Genomic DNA, 20,953 nt, shown 5'->3' with positions numbered 1-20,953 from the left:
TTACATTACTTCTGCCATTTGTCTATAGTATTTCAGTTAAGGACTCGCCGAGACCCGGGTTAGAACTGATCTCCAAGAACACATGTTTGTCGTAGGAGGCGACTTCCGGGATCAGGCGGCTAGGCTGACTGTGATGCACATAACCCTGTCCCTATAGATCGATGCCCATGATATCAAATCCTCTATAGTCTGGTTCAGATTCGGTTATGTACAGATCGACGTCAAACAGGTTAAATATTGCTGAGGAAATATACAGTGGGCAAAACGAGATGTAATCATGAGTGCGGCCTAAATGAGTAGCTTGGGCTTAACGCCTCACTGTACTGTATTACAGTTCACAGAATGGCGGTTTGGTGTGGGATGAGGTGGGTATCAGACGTTCACTACTCTGATGAAACCTGTGAACACGATCAGTCGACTCACTTGAAACATTACCAAACCGGGGCGTGCGAACGTTACCCTAGATCACATCATCGTTCACCTGTTGCGTTCAAGTCAGTTAGTAGCACAGAACTATTGTTGACTCGGGCGCTCATGTTGACCTTATTTTGAAAGAATGGGTGAATTTCCTGGCAACAAGGAAGTCCTTTTCCCCGTGCATTCATGACTGTTTCTTAGCAACACGACTATTTCAGTAGTGTATATTTATCACATACAGGCCAGAAACCGAGGTTACAAAGCCATCATCTGTATTAAGGAAACATGCCGTTATAAGAGAGATTGCCCCAACAATACTATGATATTATGATACATGTACTAGTATAATGATTATAATTATTGCTTGATTACAGTTTCAACTGAAGACGATTGAATATATATCTTGTAGGAAATACGTTAAAATGGCTAACAGACATTGTATAATTTTGTAAAAAATATCCTGTGGTTACATGAAATACACATCTTTCATTGTTATTTATCAATATGTCAGGCGCTTTCTAATCGGATTTACGCACTATACATTGCCTATTTCTTAGGTCTATATGATAATACTGGGAACAGACTGAAGAATGCCTAATGTGGTATGGGGTTAAATTTAACGTCAGATTTCATAATAATATACAGAACTTCATTAGAATGTATACTCTTCTTATCTAAATGTTAACTTCTGAACAAGAAGATCTTGACAATATAACACCTAAATTATTTTCTATTTCTACACTTTTTACACAATTAGGAAGATGTTTATTTTAGAGTTTAGTTTTACGTCGCACTCTGCAATATTCTAGGTATATGATGGTAGTAAAATGTTAATGATAACAGTATACTTACAATAATATGTTCAGAAAGTGTCATTGATATTATACGTCCATGAACTGACTGACTGAATTTGGTTTTACGCCGCTTTTAGCAATATTCCAGCATCATCACGGCGGGGGACACCAGAAATGGGCTTCACACAATGTACCCATGCGGGAATTCGAACCCGGGTCTTCGGCGTGACGAGCCAACGCTTTAACCACTGGGCTTCCCCACCGCCCCATACGTCCGTGAAGACAGGGAACATGAACTATTTTATTGACCGATGTCCGAACACCAAGTTGATTTATGCCTCCTGTGACAACGGTATTCAATTAGGAGATTTTGGTAAGAACACCATATAACCATGATTAGGGCCGACTAAAATGATCGATAATCGGAAATATCGTTGATATTACAGATTATTGATATGAAAATTGTATAATCGATAACATCGTACATTACATTTTGTGACGGAAAAAAAGTTTTAATTCTCTCACACAATATACAAATTTAGGACTTTATTCATGGTCTGCTTCTAAATTATGTCCAGGATTTTGATTTGTTAATAATCCATAAAAGAATTATTCATTTCTTTCTTTCACACATATTTATTGCATTTTTGCTCAAAGTTACGTCTCCGATGTTTATCGATAATTAATCGATATATTCTCTATGATCTATATACATAGCGAGCGAGCTAACCATGATTAGAATAGTGGACTGAATAATAACGTTAAGTGCCAGTTTGTTTATTCAATAAACATTATGATTCTGTTTATATGTTAATTTATGTTATACCTTTCTGACCCTCTTATCATAAGATGTTATAGCCCAGTTATATCAGTTATAGTACGATCATAATAACTCACTGAAATGTACCGATTTGAAAGTTTGTGTTAAATGTTTAGCAGAATGAAAATTATTTTTTTTGTGTGAGGTTAAGTCAGGCGAGAGGACATCGCTCGCACGTTGTGGTGAATTATTATAAATTTATTAAAATCTACATGTCGCGTTGAAAAGGAAATCGTTAGGATGAGAAAGCCACAATAACTCGTTGCGCCTAGTGGCTGCAATAGTTGTATACTCCCCAGGGAGTTGAGATTGATAATACGATGTGCCATTGAGATTGACATCCAATGATCGAGGGATACAATACCAGCGCCTTGAGCATGCACTAGTTTGCCTGGATATGTGCGCTATATAAATATCCTATAATAATAATAATATAATAATCAATACCCTCAATTTGAAACAGAACTTAACATGCTGTATTCAATTTGTGTTTTCAATATAAACATGTGTACACTGGTTGATACCATATTATGAGACGACTGAAATACCAAGGGACGCAACTCTTGCTGAAACAAGTTCGAGTCGTCGTTTTGTGCCTTTGAATTAACCTACAGTTGGTAGGATCAATGTGGGTAAAAGTAACTTTCCAAACAGCAGGTGTGCGAGAAAGGCTCAGCACCGGTAAATGAATGAATAGCACACCTGGCTGGTCCTCTCTCTGCACTCCTCCCTCGTAACAAATAGTGAACTGTGTCAATATTTTAATGATAGTTTGTTAAACAACTTTTCTATTATTAAATCATAATTAATGAAATTCAAAATTCACAATGGTAGAACAATTATAATGCATCATACCAAATTAGAAAACGATTGCACTTGTAGTTTTTGAGTAACGTGAGCAAACACCGCCATGAAAAGTTTTCTGCCAGACTGTATGATGTGGTGAGCACCTGTACAGAATCAGCACATACGTGCGGAATACACGTAGGTCGCTAGCTCTGACAGTTCGCTATCGGCAAGGTGTCAGCTACATACTGTGAGCGCTGTTGGCGCTAACATTTGATATAAAATATTTTCATTCTTTGCTTGAATTGGCACATAATATACAGAAAGGAACCTAAGTAATATGTCCATTATCAAACTTTCATTTAATCTTAGACCTGGATGCGAGTTTAGGGAAACACCATCACTGTTTATATTCGTAAAATGATCGCGATATAGCTGCAATATTGCCGATGCGATGTCAAATTTTAACATCAAATTCCTTAAGGTCTTTCTCAAATTCTGGTTTCAAGTCACACAATGAACCACTGTCCATCACTTTTACATAAATCTGACGCACAATATTGTGAGAGTATGTTTTTTGGCAATATTCAAGCAGTAACGCAGCGTTGGGCCAGCAGAAAGTGAGTGAATGAGTTTAGATTTACGCCGCACTCAGCAGTATTCGAGCTACATGGTGGCGGTCTGTAAATAGTCGAGTCTGGACCAGACAATTCAGTGATCAACAGCATGATCATCGATCTACGCAATTGGGAACCGATGACATTTGTCAACCATGTCAGAGAATCTGACCACTGATATACTCTTAATTCATGTTTATATTTTTATATGTTTTATAGACGTGTATATATGATGTTTATCTGTATATTGATATGCTCTTTTATAGAAAGTCTCTCATAACCCTGTATAGGGTGGCTCGTTACTTTTTTATACATGTGTACTTTTACCTACGATATGTATTTTATGTGTAAATATTTGGGTTTTACTATAGATATGTATAAATCATTGTAATGATGTGAGACTATAATAAAATATCTGTCTGTCTGTTTGTCTGTGGTGCTCGAGTTGTATTTAAGCGGAAGTCACCCTTTTAACGTGTGTGATAATATTTGCCCAGGACATAACAAGAACCACGTCCGGTTTTCTCGACAGAGCGTCAACCACCGAGCACGAAAGTGAAGGAAGGACGATATAACAGAACACAGATGTTGAATGGTAGACACTTTCATGTTTCTTCTGTACTGTATTCCCAAGATCCATAAAATCATACAAATAAAGATACATTAAAGTATGTGATCCATATTGCCAGTTATCCGACTTCCCTTAGAGGAAGCCTCGGCTCAGCGGCTGTGTGGGGTGAGATGACTGACTTTGTAATTGTGTGCTGGCGATTAGATGCCAGACGCTGAGAGTTTGGGACTCAACCTAACAAAAGTTCTAAAACCGATACTTGATGAGAAAGTGTAATGCCAAATATAACATATATTACATTAAAGATCCAGCAAATATACTGCAAAGTCCCCGACTCACAAAGATAACATTAATCGTAAGTTTTAATACATCGAAGGACGTGCCTTCTTTCTTTCCACAGACAGTATTTGAGAAAAGTGGTATTAATGCCACAGGGATTCTCATAGTCTCAGATAATTTGCATAATATCTTCAAACTAAAAAATCTATTTATTCATATCTTTGAAATTCATATTCGTATATCTGACATAAGCCATACATGTATATAGCACACAGAGCACATCATGATTGTGAATTGCTGAGCATTATAAATGCGTGTATTATAACATAAAGGGCACTATGGCAGGGTTCCTGTTGTTCCCAGTGCTTTTTCTTACTGGCTGACGCTTTTATGGAGTTGCAGAGTGTGATGATCTGATTGTGTGCCACGTTTCATCAACGCGTGAATCATTTCTCATGCAATCATTCACTGGTGTGTTTTGCCTTTAAAAGCCGCTGTGGTATAGTTGGTACATTCATTCAGTGACTCAACAAGGAAAGATAAAACGCCACTGCAAAATACTACCCTCTTGACCTCCCTCAGAGAGAGATTCTATTTGGTACAAAGTGCAGGGCTGCTGTGAAAATAACATGAATGGACCACGGAAATTCGGGGAAAACACCGGGTGTTAGCTAAAGCCACACACAAAGAACCAACACTCACCATGTTTCATCTTGAACCTTGCACGTTTCAACAATGCATTAAAAGGAAGCAATACTCATTTTATAAGTGCTGAATCAAATGCCCACTTACGGTCTTCCTAAAGCGAGTAATTGGTTTCCTGATATTTCAACTCCTGCAGTATGACACCGCTGTAACCTATGCTGTCACAACATGACTGCATTACATTTACACAATTGTTTAAAGTGACCTTATCCGGTCTAGTCAGTCGACACTTCCCCCTTCCCCTGTTCATGCTGATGATGCTTTGTATCATCGCTGGATGCTCGACACTAGTTACAGAGCGTCATGGGTTAAATCAGATGCGTAGATGTGTTGTCACAAAGCATTTACTTTGTGTCCGCTCAACGAACGTGTTTGGTTGTTGCAGTCGTCCATGTGCAAATCTCAGTGTAAGTACAAGCATTTCGTTCCTAGTTAGGCAAGTCTAATGCTCCCACTTCATACAAAAATAATGTTGTCGTTGCTTTGACTATTTTCTCGTTATTTCAGTTATTTTCTTGAAATTTCGGTTATTTTCTTCCAAGACCTTGAAATTTCGAGTTTTGAAAAGAAACTTGATGTAACAAGGAAATAATCGTAATTTCGATACAAAACTGAGATGAGTAGATAATAATCGAGGCAAAGAGAAATTACAATAAAAAATAATTTATGCTTCCGACGTAGCAGCATTAGGCTTTGTGTCTAGTAACATTTAAAATTATAGGAATTTGATTTGTAACTACCATGTAACATGGCGTCAGTAAAATTCATTATTTTCTTTATAGTTTCTGTTTTTAAACAGTTACAAGTACAGTTTTTCAATAAATTAGACAGGATAAAAGGGGAAAAAATGAAAAAAGAAAAGCAATGGAAATATATTTTCTGAACATTTTGAATTATATTTGATTCCTCTGTTAGTCATGGACATGAATGTGTCTCATTCATGGTGTCAGTCAGCGTATCTGGTACTCAGATGCCTTTAACCATTGCCCTTGTTTTATATCCGGATTGCGATTGCCAGGCAGGGTAACATCAAGAACAATCTTTTAACGTGTTTTGGCATGACGCTGAGAGTGATCGAACTACGTGAGACCTAGTTACACGTATATACGCGGGGCATACATAGTGGGGTCACACATCAAGCTTCTGTAGTTTTGGTATTTTACATTGACCATTGCCTCAAGCAACGAAAAATAATGCATAAAGACACATTTGTGATAAGTTGTTTTCCCTGTGCATGGTAACTTGAGATCTGACATTGAGTTTAAACAAAATAAATTCATTTCATATTTCTATTTTTCAGTTTTCTCTCGAAGCGATGGACAACTTAAGTTTCCATGAAGACCACGACGTCTATCTTCGTCGCTATGACAACGAGTTCGCACTGCAAGTCCTGGTCGCCATCTTGTTCCTTGTCGTTTTGATGTTGACTGGGTTGCTTGGCAACACACTAGTCTTCTACGTGTATGCGTTCAAATTTAAACACAGCACAACCCGTTGTTATATTTTGGCCCTGGCAGTATTCGACCTAATTAGTTGTGTCATCAGTATTCCAGTAGAGATAACGGACATGCGATTCAACTACACGTTCGGGCAGTACGGGTTTTGTAAAATAATGCGAGTGTTCGTAACGTTCTCATCCATGTCGTCAGGGGCCGTGCTCGTAGCAGTAGCGGTGGACAGATACAAGAAAATATGTCGACCCTTTAAAAGACAGACAACTCCGTTTGTAGCTAAAGTCGCAATAATGATCTGTTCACTTGTATCATTTATTTTGTCTTTGCCGGCTGCCATTCTCTATGGTTCGAGAACTGTGACGACAGACGATGTTCTCGTGAATGGCTCAGACTGCTCTACGGCTGATGAATACATCAAGACTCCGTATCCTCTAATCTACAACGGAGTCCAGTTCATCGTCTTCATTTCCTCAACGCTGACTCTCGTTGTGCTCTACAGTTTGATATGGCGGCAGGTGGTTCGACAACAGACCTTCAGGAGAAGCGTTAGGGCTCAGCAAAACCGTGGAAGAACACTGAAAATAGTGGTAACGCAGGGAAATCAATCATCCGAGACGAATAACACCTCTGATGATTTTCTGAGTTCATCAACCGAAGGGGATGCGAACAAGGCAATAAAGGATACCGGCTGTCCTCGACACAGTGGAACGGCAATGGAACTTACAATCAATCCTAAATTGAAGGAACGTGGATGTTCAAGTGCTATGACTCCCAAGTCAACTACACTGTCTGCTGGGACAAAGTCAAAAGGACTAAAGTCTTCCAGCACCAACACATCGTCACCACGTCAGAAAGGGCAGAAGACAACGTTCATGCTGTTCCTCATCACACTGGTGTTTGTGTTGAGTTTTCTCCCCCATCTAGGGCTGATGGCGACTAGGGCCGCCAACAAACACGTGTTTGACGACCTCCGTGGAGCTGCGATGACGGCTTACAATCTGTTCCTGAGGTCGTACTTCATTAACAGTGCTTCCAATCCCATTGTCTACAGCTTCTGTAATGAACATTTCCGACGGGAACTGTACTGCCTTTGGAGAAAAATGAAGTGTCGAGCTTAACTTAACTTATGCTGTTAATATGTTAATGTACTGTTACGCTTTTACATAATTATCATGGATATACTACAAAGAGATGTGCTACCCGTACAGCTGGGCTGACTGTAGGATAAGTCATGACTTCAATGTTGTATTGAACTCTATCATACATCCTAGATACTACAACGAGATGTGCTACCCGTACAGCTGGGCTGACTGTAGGATAAGTCATGACTTCAATGTTGTATTGAACTCTATCATACATCCTAGATACTACAACGAGATGTGCTACCCGTACAGCTGGGCTGACTGTAGGATAAGTCATGACTTCAATGTTGTATTGAACTCTCTCATACATCCTAGATACTACAACGAGATGTACAGCTGGGCTGACTGTAGGATAAGTTATGACTTCAATGTTGTATTGAACTCTATCATACATCCTAGATACTACAACGAGATGTGCTACCCGTACAGCTGGGCTGACTGTAGGATAAGTCATGACTTCAATGTTGTATTGCACTCAATCATACATCCTAGATACTACAACGAGATGTACAGCTGGGCTGACTGTAGGATAAGTTATGACTTCAATGTTGTATTGAACTCTATCATACATCCTAGATACTACAACGAGATGTGCTACCCGTACAGCTGGGCTGACTGTAGGATAAGTTATGACTTCAATGTTGTATTGAACTCTATCATACATCCTAGATACTACAACGAGATGTGCTACCCGTACAGCTGGGCTGACTGTAGGATAAGTTATGACTTCAATGTTGTATTGAACTCTATCATACATCCTAGATACTACAACGAGATGTGCTACCCGTACAGCTGGGCTGACTGTAGGATAAGTTATGACTTCAATGTTGTATTGAACTCTATCATACATCCTAGATACTACAACGAGATGTGCTACCCGTACAATGTTGTATTGAACTCTATCATACATCCTAGATACTGAACGAGATGTGCTACCCGTACAGCTGGGCTGACTGTAGGATAAGTCATGACTTCAATGTTGTATTGAACTCTATCATACATCCTAGATACTACAACGAGATGTGCTACCCGTACAGCTGGGCTGACTGTAGGATAAGTTATGACTTCAATGTTGTATTGAACTCTATCATACATCCTAGATACTACAACGAGATGTGCTACCCGTACAGCTGGGCTGACTGTAGGATAAGTCATGACTTCAATGTTGTATTGAACTCTATCATACATCCTAGATACTACAACGAGATGTGCTACCCGTACAGCTGGGCTGACTGTAGGATAAGTTATGACTTCAATGTTGTATTGAACTCTATCATACATCCTAGATACTACAACGAGATGTGCTACCCGTACAGCTGGGCTGACTGTAGGATAAGTCATGACTTCAATGTTGTATTGAACTCTGTCATACATCCTAGATACTACAACGAGATGTGCTACCCGTACAGCTGGGCTGACTGTAGGATAAGTCATGACTTCAATGTTGTATTGAACTCAATCATACATCCTAGATACTACAACGAGATGTACAGCTGGGCTGACTGTAGGATAAGTCATGACTTCAATGTTGTATTGCACTCTATCATACATCCTAGATTACTACAACGAGATGTACAGCTGGGCTGACTGTAGGATAAGTCATGACTTCAATGTTGTATTGAACTCTATCATACATCCTAGATACTACAACGAGATGTACAGCTTGGCTGACTGTAGGATAAGTCATGAATGCAAAAAGAACAGTCAGCTACTGAAGTTAAAATTCAGCAGATCCAAGGACAGCAGACATCCCGTCCGTAGACGTTGCTACCGAATCATCGACGCTAGGATTCGATCCTTGAAGGCCGACCTTCTTGCCGACAGACTTACTGACTTGAACTACACAGACCATGTGTCAGAGTTGCTTCATCCTGGCTGAACATTACAGATGAGAAGAAATATCTGGACTCATCTTTTATATATTTATTGCTTATACACATGTAGAAATCACTTATTTCTATAATACACACACACAAATATATTGTGTGAGATTTATGAAATATATATACAAATATGTTATATTGTGTGACATATGATACATACATGTTGTTATATTGACTAAATAAATATATTGTCTTCTATATATATCGCTCTCTGTTTTAATTGGTGTGTTAATTTCGAGAACACTGGGCGTGAAATCATATCGCTCCGAAATCATATTGTGTTTAATCTAGGACATTTACAATTTTGCTTGCCGTCAGCATTATATGTATGTGTGTTTCACCTTTACCCTGGTCTTGATATACATACTAGGGGACCGCCTCCGTGGTGTAGTGGTTAGAGCCTCCGCCCGGAGTGCGGAAGGTCGCGGGTTCGATCCCCGACTGCGTCATACCAAAAGACGTTAAAATATGGTACTTGTTGGTCCCTGCCTGGCGCGCGGCATTAATGGGTACAACAAGGACTGGTGGGCTCGTAGTCAGTATAATGTGTCTGAGTGGGGTATTCATGATTCACTGCGGCATGGTATCTCAGTGGGCTAGCACTATAAAACCAGCTTAAGTCTGGGCTAGTACAAGCAGCCGCACATACACCTACACACGCATGCACGTTGTCATATGAGCAATTCCACCACCAACAACACCACATACTAGGGACATCTGTCTTACGGGGGGATAATATAAGTAAGACATCTCAATTCCTGTATCTACCACATAAGGATTCCGGGTCAGATTAGGACCTTAGTGCTCTATGTATGTACGTGAACACTGAAGGGGGATCCTGTGGGAGGCGACCTCTGACTCACCCATGGCTGTCATGATGGACTAGTGTTGAAACAGTTGTCTCTCATTCACAGGTCACAACTGGACTAGTGTTGGGGTAAACAGTTGTCTCTCATTCACTCACTGACTCACGTGTAGGTATGTGGTAGGTCTGTTTACAACTGGACTAGTGTTGGGGTAAACAGTTGTCTCTCATTCACTCACTGACTCACGTGTAGGTACTGTGTTGGGGTAAACAGTTGTCAACTGGACTAGTGTTGGTCTGTTTTTACAACTGGACTAGGTAAACAGTTGTCTCTCATTCACTCACTGACTCACGTGTAGTTATGTGGTAGGTCTGTTTACAACTGGACTAGTGTTGGGGTAAACAGTTGTCTCTCATTCACTCACTGACTCACGTGTAGGTATGTGGTAGGTCTGTTTACAACTGGACTAGTGTTGGGGTAAACAGTTGTCTCTCATTCACTCACTGACTCACGTGTAGGTATGTGGTAGGTCTGTTTACAACTGTATTTCACAATCATTCCTTACTGGTTGAATTGCTAGAATAAAAATTATGTCAAAATACCAGTGAAATATATCCACAGTCTTTGTAAACGAGATGTGGAATTATGATGTACCTTACGCGTACAGTGTCAATGGGAAATATAGGGCTTAACGCCGCAATGAACAGCCGTTCTGTTTGGTCATGACATGGCAACTTGACATGAGAGGGAGGCATTTCATGGCCTTTAATGTATGAGTGTTTTCTTGTCCGTCTGTGCGGGTTTATTTTAGTAGTTGTTAAAAGGCATCGTCACGCTCAACAACCTCGCAAACAAGTGAAGAAAGCGGATCTAGGTCACCGCTGGCTGAGTCACTGAAAAAATATTTCACTCATCTGACATTAGATATACTTCCTCAAATACAACTTTTATATATACTCTCCCAAAAAAGAAACACATCATGAAAATAGCAGTTTCATGTAGCAATGAATTAAAACGTGATTCATTTTACAAAAGGGTTTGCTCTGTTTATGAGTCCTATGGTGTTTATGTTTTGAAACATCACAACTAAACGCACCATCCGTAAAATACCCGTATTTAACAGCATGATTTTCAATTTCGGCGTGTAGTGTCACAGAATACACAATTCACATGCAATGCACGTGAAAGTTGGGGATCAGATAGTCTCAATGATGGGTATAAAAGGTTGATCGCTGTCTGTCGATTATTCACTGTATTTGGAATATTGTTGACGAACGCAAAATGCCACGTCTAAGTGAAGCCAACCGTCATATCGCCATTGGTTTGCTTGAAGCTGGCCAGTCTCAACGTGCAGTTGCCCGACGCATGAATGTTCACCAAAGCACCATTTCACGGCTCTGGGAGAGATATCGCTGGCAGAATTCGGTAGCAGATGCCCCTCGTAGTGGGCGACCTCGAGAGACCACTGCGGCGCAGGATCGCTACATCCGGGTACATCACCTGCGTCATCGACCGCTGCACAGACCGCTGTACAGACCGCTAGGAACAGGTTGAGAGAGGCTGGTTTACGCAATATCGTCGACATCGAGTTCAATGGTGCACCAACATTCAGGCCTGAACCTACCGAATTGGCGTAGAATCTGGTTCAGTGATGAATCCCGATTTCTATTGGAACGACGCGATGGAAGAATGCGGGTGTACAGACGTCGACGTGAACGTTTCGCCGACGCTTGCGTTCCCCAGGTGGACAGATTCGGCCGGGGAAGTGATGTGTGTGTGATGTGTGTGTGTGTGGTGGATCACCTGCCGTAGGAGAAGTGATTTGGCGATGATCCAGGGCAACCTGACAGCTCAACGGTACTGTGACGCAAATCTTACGCCCACACCTCCTTCCAATCATTGATCTCCAGAGGGAGTTGTTTCAACAGGACAATGCCAGGCCCCACACAGCACGTCACACTAGAGACTTCCTCCAGAACCACAACATCAATGTGCTCCCCTGGCCCTCAAGATCACCGGACTTTTAAAAACCCGATCGAACATCTGTGGGATGCCCTGGACAGACGGGTGCGACGCCGTAACCCTCAGCCCCAGACACTTCAGCAACTCGCACAGGCACTGCATGCAGGGTGAGCTTGCGATTGGGCAACACGAGATTCTGAGACTTATTCGTTCGATGCCGAGTCGATGCCGTGCAGTTCTGGATGCCCACGGTGGTCACACGAGGTATTGACTTCAGCGCCACCCCACGTCTCCATGTGACACTCAAACTGACTTTCCTCGAGTTGGTGCCAAAGACGGATAAGTCTGCATTCTCAGTTTGCAATTTCGCTATATTTCATTGACTCATAAAGCCTACAAGATGTTTCAAAATAAACATAAAAAATAGAGTTGAAATTCCTATATGCGTTTCTTTTTTGGGAGAGTATATTTACTCATTGTTCAACGCAGTGAGACAATTGATTCACCAAGGAAACAAATATAACATTTTTGACAAGTAATTCGCTTCCATTCACTTAAAGACCTATATTAATATAAAATGTATTTAGCTATTCACTATCACAGACTTTTTATGTAAGATGTATTTTAAGTCATATCACAAGACACTTGAATTGAGTGTCAAGGCTTAAGATGTTTGTGTGACGGCGCATGTGCAGGTTTTATCTCCCAACACTTGTCGTTGGTGCACCTCCCTGTTTACTGAGGCATGTTGTAGTTTTGTGTCCCTGGCCTTTGCTTTCGTCCTTTAAACCTGGGATGTCACAGGTATGTAGGCGTTATTTCTTCGTAATGCAATAATATGCAGCACAAGTAACTATTTTACGTGAAACAAGACTTAACAGTTCCCATTTCCTAAACAATACAAAAGCTGACATTTATTGAGAGTTAAGAGAAAAAACATCAGATGGTTTATTCAACACTTTCACAAACTTGATAAGAGTGCCTTGGAGGTGAAGAAAAGCAGCGAGAATTCTGGGTAGGTTTATATCACGCTACTATCTATGCGATAAAAATGACGTGAAAAGATTGATAAGATTGCCTGAACTCCATACTTGAATTAATCATTTATCTCAATACCCTTATGGTTAAGACTCTTGAGCAAGTTATACACCTGTTAAACGATATAGGCACGCTACCTCTGTAAGTATAATCTTTGTTATTAGGACACCCTACACGAGCGTGTAACTCTTGCGTTTAATCTGTATCTAAGTCACTAAGGGCCTTACCGTGTGGTGTACGGGAGGATAAGAGGAGTGGGCGGGGGAAGGTGGTGGTGGGGAGAGGATGTGTAGAGGCTGTATGTATATTTTCCGGTTGTCACCCCCTTCAATTTTATTAATTGGAGAGGGGTGGGGTGGGAGGTGTGTGTGGGGTTGGGGTGGGGAGGGCGGTGACAACCATTATTGGCATGGGTATATGTTAAGCTATAAGCAAAGCTTTGTATTTGGGTGATACGTCTTGCATTAAGGTTGTTTTGGTGGCAGACAATGTCAATTTTGAGTGTTTGAATGGCATTTAGAAGTGATACACATAAAGACCAGACTTTTTTAATGGATGTCAACTTCTTTATTGTGATGGAGACGACGTTTGAAAGTATATTCTTACTCTTTCATCAGGTGTCCGTCACAAAAAAGCAATTGACATCCATACAAATAGTCTTGCCTTTAATTTCAATTTTTTTCAACAGTCTCAATCATAATGATTTTTCAAATCATTTTCTAGAATCTCATGATGCCCAGTCTCAAACCTGATCACAGTAGAGGTCCATAACAGTGTTCCAATATTTTGCCGCCATATAGCTGGAATATTGCTGAGTGCGGCGTAAAACTAAACTAAACTAAACTCCAAAATTTTGCTTATTAATTTTTAATAGGCTCTTATTTTCTGAGTATCTAAGAGGATATTCATGGTTTGTACTCAGTACATTGAATGCAAATGCTTCTTTAAAACCATTGCTATTATTCAAATTCTTCCTAGGTACTAGTATACATTAAAGCATCCACAGAGGGCAACCATCTCCAATGTCAGGCACAAACACAACCCTCAGCGACCACGACGTGAACGTCCACCTACGTCGTTATGACGACATCTACGCCTACAAATATCTACCAGCTATCGTGCTTGTGTCGGTGTTGATGACAACGGGCATAATCGGCAACTCCCTGGTCTGTTGTGTGTATTTGGTCAAGTTTAAGTCCAGCACTGTCAAATGTTTCATTGTGTCCCTCGCGGTCATTGACCTAATAAACTGTGTGGTCAGTTGTCCATTTGACATCGCAGATATGCGATATCGCTACACATTCGGGTCTTACGTCATCATGTGTAAAACGATGCGCGTGTTTGTAACATTCACGTCAGTGTCTTCAGGCCTAGTTCTCATACCAGTAGCCGTGGATAGATACAAAGAAGATATGTCGGCCGTTTCAGAAACAGATGGACATCCGAACAGCCAAGATGGCCATTAGTGCCTGTTGCACAGTCGGGGTTGTGGTGGGGATTCCTGCAAGTGTATTTTATGGACCACGGACCGTTACCACTGACGTTGCCGCCATTAATGGATCGGACTGCAGCACGCCTGATATATATGTCGGGACACCATATCCACTGATTTACAACGGATTCAATTTAACCATTTTTCTTACAACGACCGTATCACTGAGTGTATTGTATTCGCTTATATGGCGTCGGATAAGAAAACAGCGGAATTACAGACGGAAGTTGAAGACACAATCTAGAAAATGTCATTCGAGTTCATGTGTTGAAGCTGATACTGGGTGTGTGACGAAATCTCGACAGGAACATGAAACAGTATATCATGAGGACAATGCAGCGTTTGTTTGCGAACTGGAGACGTCGACGGAACGTACATCTGATGTTCACAATGAATGCGCATCCTCGTGTCCTGCAGACGATATAGCCAGCGAAGTGCCATCTGAAAAAGAAGTTGAGAATCCTGTTCCAACGACGTCACAACGCTCAAATAACGCATCCCCCGAGAGGAGCGATGCAGCGGTAAAGAAAACAACGTTGATGTTGTTTCTGATAACCTTGGCATTCGTATTGAGCTTCCTGCCTCATTTGAGTCTCATGGCAGCCAGAGCGGTCAACAAGGAATTCTTTGATAAAGTTGACACGCCACAGTTTGGTGCTTTCTACTTCTTTTTCAAGTCCTACTTCATCAACAGTGCATTCAACCCCATCATCTACAGCTTCTGCAACCCACGGTTTCGCCAGGAACTCGTGGCTGTTGTGAAAAGGTTTAGTCGCATACGACAAGCATCGTAGTTTTATTGTCATATGTTGCATTTATATGTGCTGACCTCCACCGGTTTAAAACCTGTCTTCACCAATCTGAGCTAGTGGCAAGAAGGTACCAAATAGATCAGATGCCAGGACTCTGCGACTTGGTCGATACCGTGTCTTCCTGCCACGGCGTGGATCGGTGCTCATAACATCAACCACTGATTGTCTCGACTCCATTCTCACCGACCTGACAGTGCGTTAAACAACAACAACAAAAAAAACAACTGGAAATGATAACCACAAAACGTTTTCATAATGTTGCATTTTTACCACATTTGATGTTTTCTATTTTGAACAATTTACCTGCACGCAATAATCGTTTATGTTTTTCGTGTTGCATATATACTTTATTTGTTGGACAATTAAGATGCAAATGATCAACACTATATATTGTAGCATTTCATTTCATATGTCTTATAATATATGATGAACTTATCTTTTGGGAACAGTTTATGATAAAATATGGTTATAACGAACTAAGAAAAACACTCACTTTCGTTCGTTACAAGCGTAGTTCGTCATACGCATATTTCGAATGGTATATATGTTACAGTCAATCTGTCATTTGGTCAAATGCCTGAAACAATCAGTCATTTGGTCAAATGACTGGTTTGACGGATTGACTGTGACATATACACCACGTGGCCTGGTCCAAACACGTAGTTCGTTATATCAGCCGGTTCGTTATAAGTGTAGTATACTGTAGTTCGAAATACACAAATATCTGTATAGAATGGAATCCTAGAAGGGACATTGTCGCGATGTCGCACTGTCGCACTTAGGTTAATTTTGACACTTTTTGCTTGTTTTTGCAAGGGCGATAATGCGACAATGTCCCTTTCAGGATTCCATAGTATAGCGAATAACCTCATGCGTTGTGTTAACATTAGTTAATCCCGAAGCTCATCCCATTTTTTCCTGCTTACAATGACCTAATTTGAAGGTATTCCTTGGCAGCTAGGTTATTTGTAAACAATTGTGTCAGACTGCAACCAGGATGCAAAACGTCACGTCATGTGGTAACATGCTATTTCATGCCCTTAGTGTCACAGGGGCGTGTCACGCTTAGAAACAGCGCTAGAAAGACATATAGGTATATAGACCCAACCCTGGTCCTTTTATATAGTACAAGGATAGGGTCTATATACCTATATGTCTTTCTAACGCTGTTTCTGAACGTGACACGCCCCTGTCCTTTGTGTGTAATAGTTTGTAGTTCTTACATGATGAATAGCATTATGCTGCCGAATACAATATACAACATAGGAATGAAGAGCCTAAATTATCGATTATGTGTCAGTTTTGTAAAGGAAGTCAATTGGAATTAGAAGGTGTGTCCGGATTCAATGATCGCTGGCTCGCCCTTAGGGACCGTTCATAATTTATGGCTAGGGGTGTGTGTGTGATGATTTTTATGGAGAAGCATGTACAATGTGAATGACACCCACCCTAAAATTTATATACAAAATAAGTGACCCCCTGCATGTCATGTACAAGATCAATCACCTTCCCCTATTCAGGCATAATTTTAAACATATTTTTATGTACCAAATTGCTGAAACCCCCTAGCTCCCCAGAACAAAATGGGTGACCGCCCACTAAAATCATATCAACCCCCCACCCCCCGACCCCTATAAATTATGAACGGCCCCTTATAATGATTTTAACCATACCAGTGGATGTGGGTTCTGTCACAATTAGAAATGTGCAAGTCATGCATCGCTTCCGGTCTGTCTTCCACACAACGCTGACGCGTCATGATATAAAGCAAATAGGCTTGTAGGTTAGACTGCACCAAATCAGATTCCGTAGTTAAGAACCACTTTTCAGTGCAGGCAGAATCATCTCACAGATGTGATTGTACATCCATCCAGTAATTAAAACTTACCATGTTTTTCAATATTTAGTATTGTCTTTCTTTAGCTCTATGACTCATGCTGAATGTATGCAGGGATATTTTCATGTAGGTGACATTTGGTGCGGAACTTGGGTTCGTGTGTTCAACTTCCTGTACCCGGAAGAGGAATTGGTTAAAGGTCACATGCAACCAAAAAATCAAACATAATTAAAACACAATTATCACTTATTCATGACATATAATATACATTGCTGGTTATGAAAAAACATATAAACAAAATTATAAGCGTACAATTGCAAATCAAAAGTGCAATATTGTGTACTCGGGTTTACTTCCCAAGAAACGAAGCAGTATACTCTATGCACTAATCTCTCTTTGGGTCAGTTCATTATGCCAGACAGGTAAATGCCTTGTGTTGTTTTAACTAATTGTAGGGGTACTGGGCTGTAGGGGTAGTGGCATGTAGGGGTTATGGGATACAACCGCCGGGATACCGAACCCAGTCAGAGCGGGTGGGTGTGCACTCAAGTGTAACGGCTTCTTCATTTGCAGATGCCCTCACGGCTCATTGTGTGTGTATATATAGAGATGTTGGGTTTTGTAAATACATGCTCATTTTTTGTGTATAACGTTTTGCAATCAACAGACATCATAACATGTCATGTGTTCAAGTATCACACCTGCCTGTCTGTGTAATTACATAATGTGACAGAGACCGAACTCGGGCCATAAATCAATGCATTTTGTTTATGGTGTATATCCTGATTAGTGTTAAGTTCAAATTGTATGTGGTCAGTGATCCCAGTTGTGTATTGAATATTGTCATTAGCAGACAGGCAGGCAGACACACAGGTGTCAATAAAACAAGACATTGAGTTTTGTGTGTGACAACGACATATCTATATCACAGTTAGAAACTCTGTCAACGCTAAATAATGACATTGCTTTTAAGTATCGAACTGAGAAAGTGACTCGGTAAGAAGAACGTGTGGTGAAATAGACAAATGAAATTATATAAACGGTTTATTTACTGTCATAACATATAAAAAGCTCGCGCCTGTGAGATATCAACAAAACATTAGTAAAAAGCCTTCACCGAGTATTCACCGGACAGCCCGCTTCCAATTTGCGCAAACCTATTTCACTGCGCCCGTGCTATGAGCGCAGCCCAGCTGTTGAAACCAGTTTTCCCCCGAAAAGTCGGGGGGAAATTAGTGAAACGTTTGAACTCCAATTTCGCTCGTATTTTTTCATCGCGTTATTTTTAAACTTTTTAAGTTGAATTTGCTTTTTTGATGATTTGTTTCGGTAAGTCCATACCGAAAGGTATCAGAATCTGCAAAGTTGTGTTTTACGTTGCATGTGACCTTTAACCTACCCAAAATTTGTGTTTTTATTGTAGCTTTAAGGCAATATTGTGCACATATACACATTTAATGGCTGTTAATGACCAAGTTACTTTTAATACAACATGACATTATAAGACAAAATATTATGGATGTCAACTTCTTTTCATTGTAAACACAACGTTTCTGGGTTATTTTCTTGCCCCTTCAATTGAACCATGGAATTATGAACCTACACTGTATTATGAACTTACTGTTATTGACAACTGAACATTGATATTAACATTGTCACGAATGATGTTGCTGCATTCATGCAGGTAAGCTTTTATGTCTCATTGGCGTCTTCGTTAATAGATCAAAGCAAAAACGACTATAATTTTCTATCCTTTCAAACTGCAATATCTTTTTGGAACCTAATATGAAGTGTTTAGAACAACGATATTTGGCAGATGCATTAAGTTTTAGATGTTACGTATGGTGTATTTTTTTAATGAAAGATTGGTTTTCGAAACTCTCTGGGACGACCTCAAACCGGGGACACCAGGAATGGGCTTCACGACGGGTCTTTGGCGTGAGGAGATGCTTTAACCGCTTGGCTCTTCCACCTTCCCCGTGTGTCTGGAACATTATTGTCTGTAAAAGTTAAATTCAAAAGAACAAATATATTTATTTGTCATTTCCACAAGGCTGCCTGTAAATAGTCAAATCTGGATCATACATGCCAGTAAATTATAGCGAGGAAAAAACATGTCCTGGTTAGGGTGGTCAACGACGTCAGCGACTGACTGTGTTAATATGATTGCACTTAGGGTCTTTGTTCATGCTCAAGAACAGGGCCGGCAGTGACATAACTGTTCAGTGCTCACGGCGACATACAACACCCATTGTTTCACGCCTATTATATCTGTATTTCGGCCTGTGAGGGTCTGAAGCACCCAGCACAATAAAGGGTTTAACTGTCCAATGGACCACTATCTTTGTTGCTTTAGATAGTAGTGATTTTGGAGGATATCGTAAGAGTAGTGAGCTAATACATTAACGCTTCTAGTTGTTTCATCTTTTGTCTTTCAACTTTTAATACATATGACTGAGAGATAGGATTCGTGGCACATTGTTAATACAGCTTATCAGGATTTTGGGAGGAAACTGAAGAAATAGTGAGTGAGTGAGTTACGTTTTACGCCGTACTCAGCAATATTCCAGCCATATGGCGGCGGTCTGTAAATAATCAAGTCTGGACCAAACAATCCAGTAATCAACAGCATGAGCATCGATCTGCGCAACTGGGAACCGATGACATGTGTCAACCAAGCCGGCGAGCCTGACCACCCGATCCCGGAAGAAATAGTAATTAAAGATTCATGACAAAAGAGTAAAATATAAAGATCTTGACCAAACAGCAATTAAAGGATCGTGGCTAAATAGTAATGTAAATATCTAAATAAATAGTAATTAAAGGATCATTGGCCGAAAGTTAAATGACAGCATAATGGTTCTGCTAATAATGGGAGTTTTATGTGTATTCTATGAACTCAGACCGACCAATCTTTGCCTCTTTAAAGACGTTCGTGTATTGGGTGAATGTAATATTCCATGTGTATAACAAAGTCATGCAAATATAACCGAGGATGTATCTGGCACACCTCTGACAGATGTCTTTAATAGTGAGCTTGAGTACGACAGCATGGACGGGTGTCACTCCGCCTGTATTTATTAAATACAATAAATCGCAATGATACAAATAAATCTCTGCTTAAAGCAGCCCATTGTTTGATATGAGTAACAATTTGAGTTATGACAATTGTGTGAGTTTCGGTTGTAGGCATGGCTTAATCCCCGTGTAACAGAGTTCACATAAACAGTTATTTTGCCCTGTACACCAAATGGAATCTGTGTCAGCAGCTAATCAAGGCTGGATATTCTTCTGCACTGACATTTCATTTCACTGTTCTTCGCCTACATTTAGGCTGGTGTCCCACCATGGGTACCTGTCATACGAGTCTATCTTATTTGTCAACCATTTGTTGACAAATTTATCTTATTTGTTAAACACCCAGGTTGTCAACAACGACTGGTCAACATGGATGGGCAGTTTGTTTGGTCTATCTATTTTTGCATTGATCAGCCCAGTTTGGTTTAGAGAATCACAATTTGCTCAACACAGACCTGGG

The 20,953-nt window shown here is 40.4% G+C and overlaps 1 protein-coding gene across 1 annotated transcript; it reads left to right on the top strand.

Moving 5' to 3' along the window:
• The first annotated feature begins 5,261 nt into the window (after positions 1–5,261).
• On the top strand, positions 5,262–17,478 carry LOC124282627. The gene is given in 5 exon segments (XM_046718658.1): positions 5,262–5,396; positions 6,290–7,555; positions 10,383–10,405; positions 14,272–14,677; positions 14,679–17,478. Coding segments are annotated over 5 exon segments (2,667 nt in total). The 5' UTR covers positions 5,262–5,306; the 3' UTR covers positions 15,561–17,478.
• Positions 17,479–20,953: the final 3,475 nt, after the last annotated feature.

The sequence above is a fragment of the Haliotis rubra genome, unplaced genomic scaffold (assembly GCF_003918875.1).
Source record: "Haliotis rubra isolate DU_JTF1 unplaced genomic scaffold, ASM391887v1 Scf30, whole genome shotgun sequence".
Taxonomy (NCBI): Eukaryota; Metazoa; Mollusca; class Gastropoda; order Lepetellida; family Haliotidae; genus Haliotis; species Haliotis rubra.
Note: the sequence above shows the minus strand (reverse complement) of the source record. Positions and strands in the feature narration are given on the sequence as shown.